Source organism: Meleagris gallopavo, chromosome 2, assembly GCF_905368555.1.
Source record: "Meleagris gallopavo chromosome 2, MGAL_WU_HG_1.1, whole genome shotgun sequence".
Lineage (NCBI taxonomy): Eukaryota > Metazoa > Chordata > Aves > Galliformes > Phasianidae > Meleagris > Meleagris gallopavo.
This window is the reverse complement of record NC_139405.1, coordinates 18,070,756-18,093,073: the sequence shown is the minus strand read 5'-3', so window position 1 is coordinate 18,093,073 and position 22,318 is coordinate 18,070,756. Positions and strand designations below refer to the sequence as shown.

Below are 22,318 nucleotides of genomic sequence, written 5' to 3'. Positions count from 1 at the left end.
CAAATCTCTAGCATTGTAACTGTTCAACATAATGTTACCCTTTAATTGGAATTTGGAATTGCTTTGAACATGTGGCAATATTGCTCCTTTAAAAATGCTCTAAATGCTAATGCTGCAGTAAAAGGACAGGACTTTCCACTGGAAGCTTTTATGTTCAGATTTATAACAGTTCTGGAAACAATATTTAATTTTGCAAATAATTAGGCATATTTTAATGAATTCTATCAATGCTGTTGTTTCTGTAAATGGATTCTTTTACAGACTTGTAGAAAGAAGATTAAATCCACCTCCCCAGAAAGAAGAAGAAAAAGAAAAAGAAAAGAAAAGGTAAGGAAGGATGCTAGGACTCGGCTGTAGGACTTGGAGGACTTACTGATTTTGTCATTTGACGTATGTGACGTGTCCATTCAGTCTGACAGGGCAGCTATAGAATACTGTTGTCCTTTATCTCAACATTGAGCAAAATATTAACAACAAAATTACATTCCTTAAGCCTTCTTCCATTGGTAAGAGATCAATGAACATAATTCCATAAACACAAGCCTCAGGACACATTACTCTTCCTTGGTGTGAGAATCAGCCGTGTTCATCCAAGACATAGCCTTCAGTGCTAATAAATGTTTAACAAATGACTGACAAGCCAATTTCAGCCAATGGCTTTCTCATGAGCTATACATTAGGACTATTGCTTAGCACATCAGCTGCCTGTCCTTTGGCCTGATTTGTCACATGGCACTGTTTGTAACCCCTGTCTGCACAACTGTCCAATCCATAGGAAGGTTTTAAGGTGATCGTGTCATGCAGCTTATGAATGGTATGAAGACTGGCACAAGTATTTGCAAAGCTTTTTCACTAGTAAGAAATGCAGACCTCAAAAATGTGTGAAAAAAACATAGAAGACTACATATAGAAAATACTGCTCAGAAAAAAGAATGCTTGGTAGATGGGGTAACATCCTGTGTGTGAAAAGATGTATTTATTTGTATATTTGTTTATTTATTTGGTTCTCTCTCTTCTGTAGACTCTCTGGACAACTTCATTGGTGTTTTCCACAGTTCAGTTTCCATTAAAACAAAGGGCATAAGATTTCCCATGAATTCTAAGCAAATTCTGTAGTGGCACCAGGCAGGTCTGGAGGGAGGCAGACTGTTACTGTCAGTGAAATGTGGATGGGGACAAGAAGGGTAAGAGTTCGCTTCCTTTTCCATCACTCCTAAAGCAGAAGCTTTCTCCCTTCCCCTGACAACCAGCAATCCTTACCTATGCCTACTACGCTACCTGTAATAGGGGGAACAAGGCTGAGATCAGGCCTTCATCTTGCTGCAGGGAAGCCAAGCACAAAGATGAAAAGAAGGTTGGGATGGGATGGGATGGGATGGGATGGGATGGGATGGGATGGGATGGGATGGGATGGGATGGGATGGGATGGAAGGGCAGGGGAAAAAGGAGAGTAAAGGGAATGGAAGGGGTCTGTCATTAATGTTTTCTTCATTGCTGGCCACAGAAGATGACTCTACTGTGAGTACGTGACTGTTAAATATTAGTCAGTTTTGTTGGACTGCTCTTCCTAAATTGAACAACCATTTTCTTGGCCTTGTCCCTTTGGATTACATTCTCTCCCTGCTATTTTCTGTGCCCATTTATTGCATCATTTGCATTTTAGACTGTCCTTTCATTTGTCCTTCACATCTTGGCATGCTGTGTACTGGTAATAATAATAACCAAGATCCAGATTCTGAGCCCATTAACAGAAAAATAAATCTGAAGCATCTGTGTTGGGTTCAGCTGAGGTCTACAGAGCTTGATGTTGACACTGAAGCTGTGAATACACATGGGCTCCCAGCACAGAGCGTGCTGTAATATCAAGGCCTTGTTTGTATGGAGCCCTAAGAACACTGGGCTCCTCGCCTCTTGAAGAGTATTAAATGAGTGTTATAAGAAGTAAGCAGTACTCATAATTAGTAACAGAGTTACAAGAAGAGTGGAACCTATCTCCATGCACTATTTAGGTATCATTACTCAGCATTAATGCTTGCCTTGGCCTGACAGATGAATCACAGTGAAGGCTGTTTGGATTGGACATGACAGGGAGCAGTTTGTCTGCTGGTGTGTAATGGGGCAGCTCCAGCAGGGTCAACAGAGCGGAGCTGTCTCAGCCCTAAGGTGATAGTGGCCCCAGGGACTCTGCCATTGGCCTTCCTGGAACTGGGATCCAGTGTGCAGCATGCCTTCTCCGAGAGCAAAACAAAATGAATAGCTAACCAGGAATGAAAAGTAGGGGGAAAAAAAAACAAAAAAAAAAACACCAAAGAAAAAAAGAGATACTTGCACAACCGTGTGGTTCACTTTCGGCAATTCAAGTTTATTGTACACGCTACATCAAAACAAACCTTTGCAATTAATTTTTTTCTTGTGGGAAGGGAGGTATTTTTATTTTTTCTGAACTCCTACACCCTTGTTAAAAGCTTAAAGCAGGCCGAGTTGTGCAAGAATCCTCAGAGGCTGCTGTGGCAGGGAAGCTCCATGACCACTCCCATGTGTGTGAAAGGAAAGGGATCCGCTCCCGGAGCCTGTCCATCCTCCTGCACCTTCATCTTCCTCCCACATGGCCCTGTTAGCAGCCCAGCCAGCCCTTACTCAGCAACATCTGCCATGGAAATCAGAGGGAAGGGCCATGCTTAGCTGTTTTTTATCTATGGGGTTTGAACAACTACAATCTTTGTTCCCTGAAAGAGCTCCATAAAAACGGACCGGAAGGCCTTCAGATTTGGTTGGGTGGATTTTTAATGTGCATCTGTGGGGCAAATATCAGCAGTGCAGGAACAATGCCAAAAACACTAGGCATGAGACACAAATTTAACCTGAAAAAAAAAACCTGAATACATGTTTTTGCAGCTGGAGTGAACTTCCGTGCTCTTGAAATTGGGCATCTTTTACTAGGATCTTCTGTTCCATGCTTCATGGCAAGCATACTGGATCTTTGTAAAAAAGAAACTCCTATCTTAAGATAACCATTGGCTTATTAAACATACTCTCTCCTATTTTAGTTAGCTTTTCAGTGCTTGTGATGATATTTCAGCTGTATGTCCTTAATTCATTTTACACCCCTGTCACCAGCACTGCTCAGCTGTGCTTTGAACAGGATATTCTGGAACAAAGAATGACATTTTCCTCCTGCCACGTGATCACCACAAAGCATTTTCCTGGATCTGATCAGAGCTGATGAGTTACAGAGGGGAGCAAGTTCTGCTACAGCAGAACTGGGTGCCAGACAGCAATGAGTGGCCATGCCTAACCCTGGCAGATCTGAGTAGTGACCTAGATGTAAGAAGCAGCGGATCACCTAACAACTGATATACAAACATAATCCATTACTTTTGTTAAATGCAACGTTGCATTTCAGCCTACTGCAGATATGTAATGACTGTGCTGTGGGCAAGAATGAAAATAGCATGCTTGGCATTATGCATTTGTATAATACGTCACAATGCTTAGCATACATATAGCACTGTTCATTTTCAGGACACATCATATAATTTGAACCTCGAAAAGCTGTGAAACAGATCAGTACATTGCTCTTCGAAAGATTACTTTTTCACAAAAGCTCACATGTAAGTGAATCACATGAAGAACAACACGTCTATAGGCAGATTCTGATCAAATTACTTCAGTGAAAATATTAAGTGTCTTTGAAGTCAACGAAGAACTTCCAGCAATACAACCAAAATCAGAATCTGGATCCTATTTCTACATGCCATAAAGCTGAACTGTTATTGGATAGCATGGCACATCTAAAAATAAGCCAAGAGGTATATTTTTAGCTCCTTCTGGAAATTGTGTTGACATTGTTTCTTTCTTCTCTGGCTAACTTAGAACATTAAATCCAATGCTGTGCTTCTTTTTTTGCCTTCCGTGCCCGTGTATCTGTTTCCATGCTGCCTCCTTTCCTGGGCTGGGCAAGCAAGGTGATTTGTTTGTGCAAAAAGATGTATTTGTGCAAGACAATGTGTTTGTGCAAGGTGACGTGTTTGTGCAGGACGATGGCACTGGTTACAGACAAAGGCCTTTCACTTTTCACAGCTCAGGGTGAGATTTGAATTTAACATGAAACTTAGGTGCCATTAAAATGTCCAAGATCAGATCTTATTGACAACAAGGTCTCAGGGCAGAAATGTGTTTTCTTGCTAAATGTTGTGAGCTTTTTGAAGGAGACCTCTAGAACCTTTTCCCCTTTGCATCCATCACTGAAGCCGTGACAGGCAAGGTTATTGCCAGCTCTGGCTCAGCTGCCACTACAGATGTCTGATGGCTTTTCTCTGCTCCTGATAACCTCTGAGTAGGCTGCACGAATTTCAGCCCAGCCTTTAGCCTGCTGTGAGACACAGATCATACAATTCATTGCTGTAATCGGTTCTTTGCCATTTGTTCCATATACAAGTTCTGGGAGGGAAAAAATTTACTTTCTTTTGCGGGACTAACTCATTCATTTCAACAGGCCATTGTGGTTTAACTGTTAGAAAGTCCAAGAATGCCTGTGTCAGACATTTCCTTCCAACATTTTATCCTATACTGTCATTTTGTCAATTATCTTTAAAGCTCTTCTGCCAATTTAATGCTGTCAGCAGAAAACAATGCTGGGATACTGCAGTTTTTTCAGGGGGAAGTGGAAAATAAAGTACCCAAAATCTCAAGATGTTTGGAAATAGCTGAATGACTCAGTAAAAAAGGAAGCCCAGTCCACTCAGCAAGGTATCTTATCCAAATAAGCTAATAAAATCTTAACCAAACAAGATACTGTATGAATAAGAAATAGTAAAATAAAAGTTGTCCTAAGTAAGTAAATAAATTCACTCACACAGACACGAACATACGCTTAAATCTTTCAGTAAGAAGTTTAGCTAAAACCTTAAAGCAAAAAATAATCTTTGCATCTTCTTCCATCTTCATTTCACCTTCTTTGGTCTGCTTAAGGAGGGGGAGAGAAAGGATTGCTGAAAATGACCCCAGATTCACTGAGGATTACACGGGGCTTTCGCGATTGATAAAGATCTCCCCATTTTTAGAATAATTTACCGGATTAATTCATATCAAAACCTGAAATTATTCCTCAGACAAGACAGGTTCTAGTTTGGATCTGAATACACAGCTCTACTGCATGATAGTTGCACATGTTTCTGCATTTAAAATCTCCTGTTGCACGGCTGCAGCACGGACCTTTGTAAAAAAATTAGTTCCTATGAGGGACAGCAGCTCCATTTAGGACCCACAGTTTGTCATTCCACAAAAACTACAGCACTGAACTCCACAGAGGGCAGATACAGAGTGAGAACATCTGTGACCACTTAGGTTAATTGCCTTTCCCAACTCTTCCCCCACTTCTGGGCTCTGATGGCCCCCTGAAGATCAATGGCAGGTCACCAGGCATCTTGTTGCAGGCATTCTGCCGTCCTGCCCCATCTCCTGGGGTTATCTAAATCTGGTTTCAAGTCTGCCTTCAGAGGGTCCCACAGGGCTACTTACAGAGTCTGCTGTCTCCTCTGTCCCCAGCTTCCTCCAGAGAGCAACAGCCAGGGAAGCTTCTCTGCTTCACAACACTAATGTCGTGGCACATTATGTCTCCTGCAGTAGGCTCAGACACAGCTCTGAGAGGAGTCGTGCAAGTACCTGCTCTAAATAGTTACTTTACTCTTCATTTTCATAGCAAAAGAATATTTTCTGGTAAAAGGTGTTACAGATGATAATTCAAATGCACTGTTATCTAAATATCCATTTACACTATTATCTTTTGCTGAAATATACTGCAGTTTTTCAGAAGAAAGTCAATATTTCCAAAAAATGCTTATCAAAAAGGATGGTGACAGCGCTGATGCATGTAAATGATTTGAGCCTTACCTCCTCTTCCATTACACTGAATCTAAACTCAAGGTACATAAAAGAAAGAAAATGAACTTTTAGAAAAGCAAGTTTGAAATCACTATTGAAACCCACAGCAATTAAAAAAGTGCCTTCTTTTTTGAAAGCAAGCACTGAAATTGATGCAGTGACCGCTGCCCCAGGTTTCACTGCGGTTCTATCTCAGCGCTACGGTGGCTTGCTAGCTTCCTTTCTGAAACTCTTCAGATGTGGCAAGTTGGCTGCAGCTGTAGAGACCGGGGGCGTCATGAGAAAGATGAGATGTCAAAGCTGCAGGAAACAATTGAAACTAGTTATTTTTAGCAATGGTTATTAAAAGGCCGGCACAGAGATCTTTAGCGATGTACAACCCATTTATATCCTCTGTCTGTTTTTCAGCCTCTCAGAGGCATGCCCAGGGACAGGGAGAACCTCTTTGCCAACTGTGTCACACCATTGACAACCAAACAAGCTGTCCTGGCGCCTCGCTCCTGAGAGGTGCAGCTCTTTTTCAGGTAGTCTTCCTTCTGAAAAATCGATTTGTTAATACTGTTGTAGACTCCTTAGAGACTTACAAGAATAAGAAAGTACTGGGGATAAGTTATACTTTAACTTTTCACCAAAATGTGCTTCCTCATGATTCTTAGGGCAAAATCAGAATCTTGACTGCAACTAATAATGCATTTAAAAAGTCGACATGCACGTAATTTCATCTTTTTATGTGAAAGTAAATAATCCATGGAGCCTTGTACCTGTAGTTTGTAATGACCTCAGGAATCGGAAATGAGCAAAGAAATGAGACCTCTTTTGCCTTTTGAAAAGTGAGGACTACGTTTCCCCTTTCCCAGTCACTGGGAACTTCACTGGACTGCCATGACTTCTCAAGCTGTGTTTTAGCAACTTCATCCTCCAGTCTCTCAGCACCCTCCTTTTTTCAGGTCTTTCATTTCATTTTTCACAATGTAGTAGATATGCTGGCATAATAAAAGGCAAAAATTTAGGTCTTATTCTTAGGTTTTGTTCACATTGAAATGGCCAATTTTTCCTCTGTTTTATTTCTGAGACTCCTTTTGCTGCTGAGAATCAAATTTATAAAATTGTGGGGAAAATTTCATTTGACTTGTATCTGAAATTGCTCATAAAGTTGTGGATGGAATTCTGTTAGAGTTAAGGTAGTGGAACATCAATCGTTCCAGCTGTGAACTCAACACACAGCAGAAAGCTCCCACATGGGAGCTGAGGAGACAGCAGTTGCTGTGCTCACCTGGGTGCACAGCTCCCATCCAGCACCCAACCCTGTGAACACAAAAGAAGTGGGCCTTGGCAGCAGCCAGTAGGCTTCCAGAAGGAGAAGGCACCTGGACTTGGTTTCTACGACGCAGAAGGCAATGAGTCCACGCTGTCTGCATGCCAAGAAGCTGGAGCTGACTCACTGCCGGAGTTCCCCTTGGGAGGGACAAGTGCCTAGAGAATTGACAGACATCTTCATTTCTTCACTAAGCAGAGTTGTCTGGTCATAAATGAAAGTGACGTTTCTGGGAAAAATACAGAGAACATGCAATGGCAGAACAAGAGTGGTGCAGAAGACTCTGCAAGACTGTGTGACCTTATTACTGTGAAAGCTATAGATGATGACAGTAACAACTCCAGCCACAACAACTGCAGAGCAGGTCTGCAGATAACAAGAATTATTACATACTTTTAATATCTGCTGAACCAACATGTTCATACAACTTACTGACCAAAACATATTCAAACGGCAAGGCAGGAAGTTTTTCTAAGCCTTCTCTCAGCCAAGGGTGCCACTGACTGCATTAAGATGTTTGAGTGTACTGCTCTCCTCCCTGACCACAAGTGCACAGACAGATCCATACTGTGGCGGGCTGGCAGCAGGGAGACCGGGGAGAGGTGACCAAGGCAGGCTGCTGAGCCAGGCCCCACGCACAGCCCTAGACTCAGCCTTGTACTTATTTGGAATAAAAGTGAGTGCATTTTGATGAGCTAAGCAACCAAACTGGGTTAATAGCCAGTTTGTCAACAACTTGTTTTGGCTTGCTGACAAGACCATGGTTGTTTATCCCAAGTAAACTCAGTCTTGGCTGATTTTGTTCCCAGGAAAATGAAGAACCCCAAAGGTCCCCTCACAGTGCCAGTAGTGAGCAAGGATTTGGGAGGCTCTGGGCTGAGGACTGGCTGGAAACCTCTGATGCTCCACACAGACACATCATACGTGCTCAGAGCAAGGTGATGATGAGTGCTCAGACAGCCCAGCCACAGTGCCCTGCTAATGCAGCAATGCTCTGTGTGCGTGTCAGTGGCCAAGATGCTTTCCCAAACATCTGGAAAGCTCTGGTGTCCTCTGAGCTGCTGTGGGGGCACTCCCTGAATGACACCAGAACTAAACCAGCCAGAGCTAAGCACATTTATAGGTAATAAATAACCAAGTACTTCCTTTCACAAGTGCACCAGGGCATCCTGATGATAGGTGTGCAACGCAACAAGAGCATTCCAAAATATTTTTCCAAAAAAACATTTCTGACACCAAGGATTGCTTGCTTAATTTATTAACGTGTTTACAAACCCAGTTTCAAAAGCCTTGACATACCACAGGGGAAATACAGGCATGCTGGTCTTTAGGTTTTGGTGGTCGTGAGCTTTTCTGCTTCTCCAGATTAAGAGTTTGGTGAAGGTTGGTTGGCTTTATAGCACAAGCTGCTGTCACGTAAACACTAGCAACACCTCAAAGACAAAAAATGTGTGCATGTTTCTAATTTTAAGCACACGAGGTTATCAACGGAGTGCTCGAGGACTGTGCGGGTCGGGCGGAGGGATGCGCTGCCCGGTCTTGCCGATCGGATTGCAGCTCCTCTCGGGCTGACTCAGAGGCACTCACACTCCACTTGCTTCACCCAATGCTGACGCAGGCTTTTACAAGTCTCCACAAAGTCTGAGCGTCGACCTTCCCTAGGAATAAGCAAGGCACGGACGGGCATCACACCCCTCGCCGTCCCGCCCCGCCTTCCTCGGGCCTCCTCCGCCGCCCCCAACGCCGGCAGCCCGAGAGGCCCCGCCAAGGCAGCGCACGGCCGCCCCGGCCGCCTCCCCGGGCTCACCGCCCCTCGGGGACGGCATCGCCGGCCCGGCCCGCCCGCACCGCCCGGCGCTCCCTGCGTTGCGGGGCCGGGGAGGAGCAGGAGGAGGAGGAGGAGAGAGCTGGGGAAGGCAGCGCGGGGCAGCGGCCGCAGGAGGAGGGAGGAGTCGCCGCCGCCGGATGCTGCGAGGAGGCGTCGCGGCCCCCCTGCGCCGCCGGCCGCTCACCTGAGCGGGCAGGAGGGCGGAGGAGGAGGAGCCGGCGGCCGAGCTGCGCGGAGCCCGGCGGCGGCGAGGCGGGCGGCAGCGCGGCGGGCGAGGCCATGGCGGCGGGCGCCTAGCGGGGCCGGCAGCGCGGCAGGAGGCCCGCGGCCCGCCCTGAGCGCCCCGCTGCCGGCGGGGACAGCGGGCGGCCTCCACCGCCTGGCCGCGGCCTACGACAGCGGGCGGCCTTCCCGAGCGCGCCGGGCGCGGCGCCGCGGCCCACAAGATGTCCACTCGCACCCCGCTGCCCACCGTCAACGAGCGGGACACGGAGAACGTGAGTGCCGCGCCGCGCCGCGCCGTGCCGTGCCGTGCCGGCCGCCGCCCCCCCCGCCTTCCCCTTCCCGGCGCAGCCGCCTGCCCCCGCCTCGGGCCGCTCCGCGCGGGGCTGCTGGCACGCATTGTTCGGCCGGGCTGGGCCGCCCTGCCCTTATATGTACTGAGCGCAGCCCGGCGCCCCGCGCGCACACGGCCAGTCGGCCTCGGTGCTCCGCTGGGAGCGGCCTCCTGCCTGGCCTGCCTCCTGCCCGGCCTGCCCGCGGCTTGCGGGCTCCTCCGGCGCTGCGTGCTTGTTAGGCTGCCTGCCGGCCGTACTGCTCTTTGTTTGGTCTGCACCTTGGAGATGGGCTCCTGCTTTCCTGTTGCTATATTCCTTCCTCTGGTTTGCTTTGTGTTTTGTCTGTGTTCTCGGCCTCCGTATGTCCCGAGTTGATTGTTTGGATCTTCCTTTGTGTTCTGCTCAAACATCTTTGCGCTCTTCCTCTGCTCCACCCGGACTCGATGCAGTTGAAGCGTCGTGTTGTTCTCCATTGTCATGACCTTCCCGTGGAAAATAACACATCTCTTGTCATGGTAGGCAGAGTACCCAACCAATTCTAGAGGCCTGGACTTTGTCTGGCCCTTTCCGCTGGTGGGAATTGCTTAAGTGGGCGCAGCATGGGAAGTGTGAAGGTGAGAGAACCAAGATTAGAAGAGTTATGTTTGGAACGTGGACTCGATATCATTGGTTGCCTTTGGGAAGGTGAAGGTGCGGGAGCGCTCCTATGAAATGTCTCACATGTGGTTCTACCCATTTTCTTGTTGGGTGGAAGGCCATCAGTAGGAAACGAAGGGAGATGGTGAGGTAGGTTAGAAGAGGAGAAGGTGTTTGGGGGTTATGGCCAGCATTAGGCCTTGCCTGTACGAGGCAAAGAAGCTGTGTCTGCTTGATGGGTTATTGAATTATATGAAGAGGCTTTAGTGGGTGAAGGTAGCAGAAATATGATAATGTAGTTAAAGAACTAAAGGCTTTAATCTCAGTTGCTAAGTGAAAATTTAATTGACAAGCAACATCAGCGTAGTTGAAACTTAAAGCAAGTAGATGCACTTGGCCCGTCCTCATTATTTGTTCATGGACTGCCTCTCCTCTGTTGGTGTCAGAATTGAAGCACGCAAGTCCTTGAGATGAAGAGTGTTTAGATTTAATTAAATGACAAGATCCCAATTTGAGTGATATGTGTTACTTATGAGTTTCTATTTCAAATGTATATAGGAATGTAGAGGAGGGGTGGATGACAGAAGGAGATAAGAAATATTTATGCATAAACCCAGGAGTACAGTACATAAGATTTGCAAAGTGCATTTACACAAGGCAAATGGAAATATTTTCAAACGTCATCAACTTCTGTGAAATGAGAACTTCATGTGTTAGTAGTTCATTTAGAAAATATGCTAATTTTGAATGGTCTGTTTTGACAGCTAGATATAGGTAAGGATATATTCTCTTCTTTCAGAGAGGGCATTAGGCTTATAAAATTTGGTTTGTACAGAATATCAAAGTCTTCAGAATTGCACACTTGCTACTGCAAATCTTGGTATAAGTCTGTAACCTATTACTAATGAATATAATCCTCTAGTCAGATGAACAGTAAAGGGCTGTTCAGCAGTGAGTTCCCAAATCTGCCCCAAGTAGTTCTGGTGCTGTTGTGAGTGGGGTTCTGGAGCAGGGATCCAGGGAAGCCCTTTGGGTGTTGCTGGACTCCCCAGCCTCAGAGCTAAAGTGAGGAATGTGGGGTGAAGGAGCTGGCCTGCTGGTGGCTTTAGAGCAGCAAAATCCCTTGGTTTAAAATGGACTCTGTCAGGGTGAGGTGAGACGCTTAATTTACTCTTAATGTGCTTCCTCCTACTAATAAGCACTAATGGACTGGCAAAGCATTTGTGCTGTCTGGATGCACGAAGGTTGGCTAGTAAGCAGTGGTAACTGGGTGGTGAGACCTTGCAAGTAAAGGGAGAAGTTATTAGAAAGGGAGGGCTGGGAAAGCAGGAGCCAAAGAGCAGTGTGAGTGTTTTTGGCCTGGTGAACTAAATCCCTCTTTGTAGTGCATATTTTCAATTCCCAAGCACTTCTATTAGTGAAGCTCTCAGAAGACATGCAGTTAACAGTGATCTTCCTTTCCCTCCGCCACGGCTGCCTCTCAGAAGTGTTGCTCCATTGTGCAGCTCTCAAGGGACAGATTGTAGCTCTGCATCCCGGAGAGAGCTGATTGATGGCTCTGAGTACAAACCTACGGACACGTCCAGCTGTGCTCTGCACATGGCGTGAGTTCGTTACATGAAGTCATCGGGACCTACCCGACCACTGCCACCCCTGCTCCCTTGGCAGCTGCCAGCAATGTCCTTTTAGAGAAAAAAATGTATGTATTTGTGTATATATTTCCAGTGTACCCTTTTCTTAGTGAGTATGCAAGCATGTGTTCTGACATTAGAAAAACAAAATCAGATATAGCACTTGTCATAAAAATATACACGCCTTGAAGATTCATGGGAGCTCCTGGCTGGATGTGTGAAAACTGTGCAGGTTTCCACAATTGTTTGTGCCTTGTATGCCACAGTGCCCTCAGAAGGTAGTCCAGACGGAATAGGGTCGTGCAGCAGATTAGCTGATAAGCTCTTATCAGCAAGATGGAGTGAAAGGTAAGAGGGCTGATGACAGTGGGCAAACAACAGGTGGAGGGGAACGGTCGTTGTGGAACAGTCAGTATGTGTGTAACTGATAGGGCTGTGCTATATAAACTCACACCCATTTTTTCCCTCTTCCTGTTCTCCCTTTTATCTCCCAGTGCAATATTTTAATTTTTCTAATGCGTATGTCTCTAAGTGTTTTTCACTGGAAATTCTATTTCTCTTTCACCAAAATTATGTTTAAAGAAACAAAATACAGTTGTCATTTTTCTTATTGAATGGTCAGTTGGGAAAGTTGAGGGAAGTTGATGGGGGGAGGCAGCACAGTAAAGATTATTTTTATGCCTATTATCAGCTTTTTGTTTTGTTTAAAGTGAGGGGTAATAGTAACATTGAAAATAAATGTTCTTCTGTTTTGATTTTGTATATGTAGCTATTTGCAGCTTGCTCTTGGTAGCGCTGTGTAGGCTGCTGTAGGTAATGTGTCTGCATTCAGACAGTTGCAGTTGGGGTTAGTTTGGGTGAACGGAGCTTCCCATCTCTGCTGAGGCTGCAGGAGGAGAGGGATGGGAATCTGAGTCTGTGAGCTTGCAGCTCTTTTGTTTGCATTGAGTTGGGATTAATTGAGGAAAGAGGAGCTTTTGTGTTTTCCCCTTTCTATTGTACCATACAGTGATTAAGTTTGGGGTCGTCTTGAACTAAAGCAAAAGAAAAGAAATGTGTTGGTAATATATTCTGCTCAGTGTGTTTTGAGAGTTCTGTATAAGAAAAGACACATGGAGATGTGGCAGTGGGCTCTATGCCACTTGTTCCAGTGTTACAAGTGGTCAGGGAATGCTGTAGATTGCTTCTTCTGGCATAAATGTCTCCTGCTTTGGCATAAGAGTTTTGCTGAATTTGATAGTGAAAGTCATTTGATCTTTCAAAGATAGTGCTGTGGCTGTGCTGTGGCATCCTCCTCTGAAAAGGTTTAAGGCACTGTTCTGTGCCACGATTGCGTGTTGGCTGCAGAAGAAGCAACAACCAAGGCAGGAGTGCTGGATGGTGGTGCTGGCCGAGGACGAACATAGGAACTGTCTGTCTTTTGGCTTACCTAGCCACTGCTAGTGAGTGTTATTCGATGTCATGACAGAGGGGAGTCTTGGAGCAGGGTAGTATGGTGAGATGAGCTGATGAGATCTGCATCATCGTGCAGGTAATTGCAGCAACCTGCACACCCCAGCTGAGGCTTGACAGGGAAGAGGATGTCTCAGGTGGTAACAAAAGCAGATGTGGCGAAGGGTGCTGTCTGATAGCAGAGCCTAGGGGGCAGCTGCATTTCTGAGGGAAGCTGGTTGAATAGGGCAAGAGTGGAGAGGATGGGATGGAGTGATAAGGTCCGGATAATAATAATTATACCGTGTTTAATTTATTTCCTTTTTTTTTTTTCTTTGCCTGGATTTGCTTTTGCACAATAAGAACACATGGCTTTGATTTGGACAGAGGGGGCGTGGGAGAAAGTATCTGACAAGAATTCTTTCTTTCAGTGCCTTAAGCAGAAGGATGGCCTACTTTCCAGGCCTTGTGGGTTCAAGAGTACAGCTGTATCTTTCTTATCCACAAGAGAAGGGCTTTCGCAAACTGGAGAATGCCTGTATTTTTTTTCTGTGTACGATGAGTTTCCTTGATCATAAGAACTCCATTAGGCTGTGTTTGTTCGAATGGTGAAAACGGGGCACGTTCCCCCAGTCTGAATGTTTCTGTTTCCTTTGTGCAGATTTTTTATTTTTTTTTTTAGATTTTGGCTCAAGTCTTGAGCAAGCTCCTAAGCTGTGGGGAAAACAAGAGAGCAAGGTCCATTTTATTATGATTTTATTATGAAATGCATTAACAGTTTGGATTTACCCTTCCGGGTGAATCACAGGTGGGACGGGCGATGCACATTTCATTTCTTTTTCTTTCCCCTTTCTGTAAAGAGAAATATTTTAGAGCAAATGAGCATGCTATCTAGCTTCATGCTTCACTGTTTTTTCTAGGTGTCGTAAAGGAACCCAAGTTGCCAGAGTTTAGAAAGAGTTAATGTGGTTTGATTGTACTGCTTGTGTCATTTCACACTTTGTGGGTTTCTGGAGGTTCATAGGTACACGTAGCATTAGATTGTTTGTGGCTGCTGTTCTGAAAACTATATGTGATCAGTGGATTTAAATGCGTGATGAGAACAATGAGATTAAGTTGCAGCCAGCATCGGGTGGGGGATCTCTACATCATCCTGTCCTGAGCCTGCAGAATTGCTGTTTGTGTTAGTATGGCTTTTTGTTTTCTAACTCTGCATTTAGAATGTCTCAGTTTTCTGTAAAGGTAGGGTTTGTTTTTTTCCATGGTACCTGATTATGATTGGAAATGAATGTTTGCACCGTCACTGTGGTAAGCTACTGCCGTGACAGTTGCTGCTCTTCAGCAGAGGGAACTCCTGTTGATTTCTGCTATCAACAGCTCCAACACTAAGCAAAGTAATATTTCATTTTTATTTTTAGTGCAAATAGTGGGATTTCTCTAAAACTATGTTTTTGGTCAGCAATTTGTATTTTCACGTGCAGAGTTATTTTCTTGTTCTCAGAATTTAGTGGAGACCTATCCTTGAGCTCTTGCTGCTTTTAAGAGCACTTCAAAGTTCCGTGCAGATTCGTTGAGGAACTGCTGTATAATCAGGACAGAGATGGTCTTACTGTTAATATGGACCTCAAAGTCTGTGGTGCAAATAAAGCCCTGAAACAGATTGCTAGAAACTGCCCTGCTAACAGCTGGAGTGAACTCTTCAAGTGTTAACATTGCAGAGCTAGCATTTTTATCCATGGTGCTCAGATATTATCTTTTTTTAGCTTCAACTTTTGTTTCCCTTTTCTTCTTTTTCCCTTTTTTTTGGTTGTTGTTCATATACATGTATGTTTATGCCCCGTGCTGCCCTCTGGATTAAGTGTATTACATCTAATTTGCTGCAGACAATGGTGTGTTTCAAACTTCGCTTATTTGTGTTGTGGCCGTGACATGATCTATTATTTTGTTGTTGTTGGAAGCACAATGCTTGCTTTTTGTGTTTTGTTTGTTTTTTATCTTTCTGGAATTTCAGAATCACCATTTTTTTTTCCTTTTTATGACTTAGTAATTCTTTTGGGTCTTCGTTCTTGAACATTCGCTCTCCTCTAGGTAGTGGTATGCTAAGAACAAATGATCTCCCGTTGAATATTTCTTGAAAACAACTAAGCAAGCAGGAGAGTTCCATTGAAACATTCATATCCTTCAGTGTAATGAATATAACACAACTGAAATCTGAGGCAGTTTAACATTCAGTAGTAATGATGCAGCTCGATGGAATTTTGATGGGCATCCTAGCAAAGCTGAGGTTAAAAATTCCAAGTGGCTCAAATGATCTAGTTTGATCTTACTTTACCCAAGTAGTAACTGAACATGCTTTAACTAAGAACACCAACTTATCCTGAAAGCCATATGTTCCTGTTTGCAGTAAGGCATCTGCACAGTTGCATTCAGCTGGGCTGCAATTAACCTTTCAAGCAATGAAGTGGATGAGCCCATGGAGCAGTGCCATGGCTTAGACTGTAATGCTCAATCGATGGTGTCCTGATGTAAAATCTGGAAGCATAGGCTTTTGGTGTGTCTGTGTAGAAAGTAAGATTGCTATGCTATTCTACAATTCTCCGTTTGGTTGGGACTGCCACTTTTAGGTTCTTGTAAATCATTATGGAAAGCAGGCTTGCTGTTCTGCTAGAATTAATGTGTTGTCTGTGTGCCTTTGAATTTTCCTTATTCTGTTTTTTTGTATTTGGATCCAGCAGGAGTTATTTGCTTCTGTTCTCCTGCCGTTCCTATACTTGTGGGATATTTCAGGTGTAGACTGTGGGTGAAGCAGTGAGAAGTGCCTGCACTTCACTGCCTTTTTAACATAGTGCTGCTATGATGAAAATGACTCTGTAAAGGCTCCTGCTGAGCTGCTAAAGATGTAAGTGCTTAATAATACTTGTGGCTCCTGGCTCTTTGTGTACAAACTGTTTCAAATTTGGGGCATCTTATAGTAGTGCAAATTGTTATAGAAACCTATGTTCATAATAGAATAATCCAGTGTGTTGTGGGGGGAAAAAAAAAGGCTCTTTTTTCATGTCTGCATGTTTCTTAGCACTGCCTGGAAGAATATGGAATCACAGAATGGTTTGTGTTGGAAGGGACCTTTAACACCATCTTGTTCCAACCCCCTGCTATAGGCAGGGACACCTCCTTCTAGACCGGATTGCTCACAGCCCCATCCAGCCTGGCCTTGAATTCCTCCAGGGAGAGGCAACCTGTGCCTGTATCTCACCACCCTCACAGTAAAGAATGTCTTCCTAACATCTAGTCTAAATCTATCCTCTTACAGTTTGAAGCCGTTTCCCCTCGTCCTGTCTCTGTTTGCTATTATAAAAGTCCCCCCCCAGCTTTCCTTTGGGTCCCTTCAGGTACTGGAACGCTGCTACCAGGTCTTCTTGGACCCTACTGTTCTCCAGTCCTCAGAAAGAGGACTTCTGATTACAGTAAGCCTTAGTCAGTTTCTTTGTTTTCATTTCCAAGATGTGTACCTAATCAAGAAGCACTTTCAAAAAATGAGCAGTAAAACATTCTTTAAATTATTCTGTCTTTTGTAGTGTTCAGCTAAAGGCTGGCTACATCTGGTCAGTCTTAGGGAAGATGGATAGGCATGGCCCTATTATATTGAAACATCATCTTAACTGTAGAGCAGTGTCTGCCTTGTTTGATGTGACTCTAAGGTGGGTCAGCAGTAAGTAGAACAGCAATCCTGTTTTATGTTTAAACATGGAGCCCGTGGAATTCACAAAAGTAGCAAATAAGACAAGCTAATCAGAGCAGAAGATGATATCCAGAATATGATAAATGTTAATAGATTCAACAACGCTGTATTTTAAGCAAATGCAGCTGTGACGTGGATAGCGTGGATTGCACAGAGCAACTGTACTTTTCACCCCTGATGGAAAGTGCTGCTGTAGTGCATCCATGATGGCACAGCCCAATGGATGCACAGAGCTGCTGGATAGCCCATGGCACTCTTTGGCAAGAGCGAGTAATGGAAATAATACCGGTGACAGAGTCTAATTGTTTTTATATTATAAAGCAATAGCAGTGCATGATAACTTTAAAATCTCAAGCGGAGACAAAATTAGACAAAGTTGTTACGTGCTATCTTCTATTAGATGGATGTGGTTGGAAAAAATAGCCGAGCTTTTGGATGGAGCAGGCTCCAGCAGGGCTGGCTGGCTGGGCTGTGCCCCAGGCTCACCTTGTGGTAAAACCTGCAGTGCCTCTGCTCTGGCTACCAGGGGAGGGCCCAGCCTGTCTGCTGGTGCAGCAAGGCACACACCTCGAGGTGAGCCAGCCTGAGTCACCCCGAGCTGCTGCTATTTTCAGCCCGGAGGAGGCTTGCCTCCTGCCCGCCTTCCTGCACTGCTGGTGGATCTCATCTTTTCCATCTTATGCAAATACTTGGGAAAAAATAGAAATAAAAGTAAGGAAAATGGTTTTTTGCTTGTCTTCAAGCAGCCACCTTTTTTGGAAAAGGCCTCTTGACTGCAACCTTAATCTTAATGGTTATTACCTATGTACTTGGTCAGGTTCATTTTCAACCTAGTGATAATCTCAAACCTGCTACCACAACAGCTTTCTTACACACTTCCCAGTATCCATCTGTCTGAGATTCTGTTAACCCACATTCGTTAAGTTGCCGGACACTTACTACCTGTAATTTCCTATTTTATCACCTTCCTCCCCTCCCCCTTTGTTTTTCCCACATTTTGCTTACTAAAGTGCTTTTGTACTTGGGTTTGCGTAGCCACTGCCAACTTCCTTATGCTTCTCACCCTTTCTGGGACCACTTCCAGCTTTGCTCATGAGATAACCCAAATCAATACAAAGCTTTACTAAAGCTACGTAGTTGTATCTCCTGTTTATCCTTCATGTAATATCCTCTTGGTTGGATCCCAGGGTGCGTGTTAGTATAGGAATGGTCTGAATTGTCCAGTTAAAGGGAGTGAAAGAATGCTTTGCTCTGGGTGGGCTGAGGGGAGTTGGTTTGTTCTGGGGATTCTTTTTGGAGTTACAAGCAGAGAGGATTGTTACCACTTAAATTATTTGCCAGTTGCAGACTTGACTGTCCCCACTCTGCGTTTCCTTCCTCCTCCCCAACCCCCAGTGACATTACTGTGCTTTCTTCTCTCAGATGTCATCTGAAAGTAACCAAAATTGTGTTATGATTAGTCAGAAGGGATGCACGATTTTCTAATACTCTCTGTAGAGGGTTATTTCGCGATCTCCAGTAACACATGAGGAATTTATTGTGATAGAACTGCAGAGCTGGGGGAGCTGAGTGTAGGAAATAGCACAGTATGCACAGCAGCAGTGTAAGTTACTTGTGCTTAAACAGTAAATATCTGAAATTCCTTCTGAGAGTGCCTGCTCGGCTGCAGTTGTATGTAAGTATCTAATTCTTAGATGTTGCTGTCATTACTTAAAATAAGCACAAGCATAGCTCAGAAATTCAGAGAATCTTGCACAATTAAGATGAGTCTGAGTTTTACCATGGAAATTACCTTACTCTGTTAAATGCTACATTGAGCTTTTACAAAGGATATTGGAGTTTCCCACAAATGGATTGTATGTGTAATGTATTTATTCATCTCTATTCCAGATAATATTATCGATTGAAGGTAATAGAATTCTTTAAAGCATTCTGGCTTTTATTTAGTAAATTTCTTCCAACAAGAGTCAGATTTTCTTGCCTTTGCAGTTATCATAGCAGGGACCGTGTACTGGCAGCTGCAAAAAAAGAATCAGGAAAAAGATGTTGTTTAGTGAAGAGTTACAATAGCATTTTCTCCTTAAGGTCGGGCTCCAGAAGGAGCAACAATTGTAGTCATTTCACACAATGAGATGTATACAGAAAATATTAATAATACCGTCTCTGAGCAGTCTGTGCCATGCATGCGTGTGGGTAACAGCTTTTCAAATCTTCATCTCTGAATTTGGTATGAAACAAACAAGGCTGGCTGCTTTTTAGAGATCTTTCTTCCAGCGATGGACAGATGATGCACACGAACAAAGAAAATGTATGAGAGCGCTTCATAATGCAACTCTTGCTCCATCTACTGCATAGCGCAGAGAAATCTTATCTGCAGAAAGTCAGTGTGAGCAATTTGAGTTGATCTAATAAAGGCGCTGGGATTAGTTGATGCAGGGCATTGTTATTGGAGAATGTATGGCTTATTGTGGTGGTTGTGAGCAGGCTGACAGAAATCTGATAACTCAACCCGTGCAAAGAAAAATAAACTGATGAAATAACCAGCATTTAAAGGTCCTTTCTAGCAAAGCTATTCTTGCCTCTCTGATGAGAAACGTGGTGATTTTCGTATGAAAATCAAAATATTTTTGAAGTATTACAGGATACGTGTTCTGTTGTTGTTTGTGTGTTTGTGTTTTGTTGGTTGATTCTGTGACCTTTTGGGGAACTTCGTGCTTTGGTGTTGCTGTCAGCTTTTTCGCTATTTCTCATTAAATACATTTCCAGTAGTGTATAATATTTTACTTAAATGGAATTATTTTCAAACTGGTGGTGTCAGGACTTCTGCAGCAGCAAAGAAGATGCAAACTAGGCTTGTATGCATCTTTTTGTTCTATTTCCCTTCGTATAGTTAATAGTTCAGTAGTTAATAACTATTAACCCAAGGAAGCTAAACCAAATACAGCAGTTGACTACCGGACTAAAACTAGTAATGATAAAAAGAAGTATCAATAGTACATCATCTGTTTTCCTAGTATTATCTTGATTTAATTGAAGATATTTCCAAGACTGGCTCAGTGGGACTTCAACAGAGGAAAGCAGTAAGTAAATTGGGAGTTAGAAGAATATGTTGACAGGAAGTACAGTCACCATATGAGTAACTTAACTGTGGAGTTAAGTTTTTACTCTGAGATAATTTTGGAGAAAGGGTAGAAAGGCTTTCCAAATTCACGTCAGTTGTTGGATGGTAGAAAGATGGTAGGAAATGAATGGATTCAAATTAATTCCTATTTTAATGTGAGCATCTTATCAGGTAAGCCACTTGAACTGGACAGTTGTAGACTGTGAGTGCCTTATTTTACTGCTAGCCAGTCTGATTTGAAGTATGACCAGCACAGGAGAGAGTGAATAGTTGCTGCTAATGGTGAGCCAGAGGTCACCACTGCTGCCAGTGGTTACTTGCTGTCCCTCACCATCTAGAGGTAGATAGAGAAGTCTGGAAGTGCCTGACTTTGACAGCTTGCAGGCTGGGAGGAGGTTGGAAGACCATAGCTAGGGATCTGTGATTCCTCACCCACTGACTGTCAAGGTCTGGAGAGAGAAAGCCTTGGTTATTTTCTGTATTTTTTTCTTCTTATTGTTGGCTTTTGTTTGTTTCAATGTCTGTATTTATTTTGAATGCCTGTTAGCTTTTGTTCAACCCTTTAGTCATAAATTCCTTGTATTCTTAAGCTTCATCTGTATATGTATGCATACACAAATAACATTATTTCTTCCAGTTTTTCACATCTCTTTATTTTAATGGACAGTAAAGAGTCCATTAATTCAGTGTCTGTTGTTTTTGCAATGTTTTTCCCTTCACTTCTTTTGCTGACATGCACAACACAGATTTTTCATTGGTTATTTTACTTCTTTTTCTTGAGTTTGGCTTTTGCATTTCTTTTGTATGCTTGCATATGACTTCTGTTTGTGGCTTGAATTCAGTACATTGACAGATGTCTGCAGTATGTGTCAGCCTGTTAATATTCATAATCAACTGTATCAGCCTGTTTAAAACTGTAAGGAAATATTTTTAGCTGTGTTATATCCTTTGCAAAATCTCTGAGGAACATTGCTGTTGGTTGCTTTTCTTTCTTCCTCCCCTCCACCCCTGGATTTTGGTAGTTTGTGATGCTAAATAACTGGAGGCCAAAGTTCATAACAAGTGGTTGCTTGAGTGTAGAAGAAGGGGGCTCCAAGGAGATGTTGTCTGAGTACAGCTCAGCTCATGCACTGATTGTGAAATGGAAGCTGATCAAAGGGGCAGTGTTTGGACTGCCTCAAGTTAAGCATAAATGTGTGCAAGTTTGGGAATATGTTTGCCAAGCTGAAGTGTGTTATAGCATTACCCACATAGGGGTAGATAGTTACTGCAGCCCAACAGGTTATGTGTTTTTTGATCTGATAGAATAAATAGTTTTTTTATTAGAAACAAGGCAGAGTGCACTCAGCAGCAGGTTGCCTTCATTTTGCTTTGGCTTTTCTTTCAGTTCTCAGTGTCCCACTACACCTGCTACTTCAACTGCATCATGATAATCTTGCTATAAAGAACATAGCTTACCCTTTGAGAAGACCAGTGATTTTTAGCAGTGCTCTTAAAGCATTCCTTACTGTAACGGGCAATAAATCCATCTCCAGCCATCAGATCAGGCTCATCTAGACAGCAACTGGGTCAAAACTGTTGTAATTTTTTAGAAGAAGGGGTCTTTGTCATTGGCAGAGGGTTGAAACTAGAGAATCTTTAAGGTCTGTTTCAGCCCAAACCATTCTTTTATTCTCTGATAATGGAATGCTCTGGAGGTGCACGCTCATTGATAGGAGTGTCCCACACCATCTGGCTTGCTTCCTCCTTTTAGGTCGGTTTTCTGTGCTGGATTGCATATTCTTTACTCTTCTTTCAAATTCAAACTTTGTATCAGTGCTTGTGAAAACAGTGTCTGCAGTATGCAGAGCCTAATTGAATCCTGGCTTAACTGTTAGAGCTGCATCTCCTTGGCTGTAGGCTTCCAGAATTGACATCAGGAGGAGGAAGGAGGGCCAGGAGATACTGATGTGTCTGACATGAAGTAGCTGAGCTGGTGTCCTCTAGCACAAGGGTCTGTGAATGTGCTCACCTGACCAGGAGGGATTCGTTGTCTCTGCCCTGAAGGCTGTAGCTCCTGAGAACAGGCAGAATATAGGCCCTATTCATCTGCTGTATGTCCATGCAATTTTTTTCTCTTTAATTCTCAAAATTAACAGGTTGCCCAACTACTTTTAGATATGTTTGTGTTATATGAA

At 43.7% G+C, this 22,318-nt stretch overlaps 1 protein-coding gene across 8 annotated transcripts in view; it reads left to right on the top strand.

Annotated features, from left to right (window-relative positions):
• Nucleotides 1–8,566: 8,566 nt before the first annotated feature.
• The window catches only part of MARK1 (microtubule affinity regulating kinase 1), a 56,340-nt gene continuing 42,588 nt past the window's right edge, over nucleotides 8,567–22,318 (top strand). The window contains exon 1 of one of the 8 annotated variants that reach the window (XM_085219200.1): nucleotides 8,567–9,523. In XM_085219200.1, the coding sequence (XP_085075326.1) occupies nucleotides 9,473–9,523 (51 nt within the window). In that variant the 5' untranslated portion in view covers nucleotides 8,567–9,472. Of the gene's footprint in view, nucleotides 9,524–9,897; nucleotides 10,099–22,318 lie in introns of those variants that run through there. The other 7 variants (XM_010706688.4, XM_010706686.4, XM_010706681.4 and 4 more) reach the window with 7 other exon arrangements.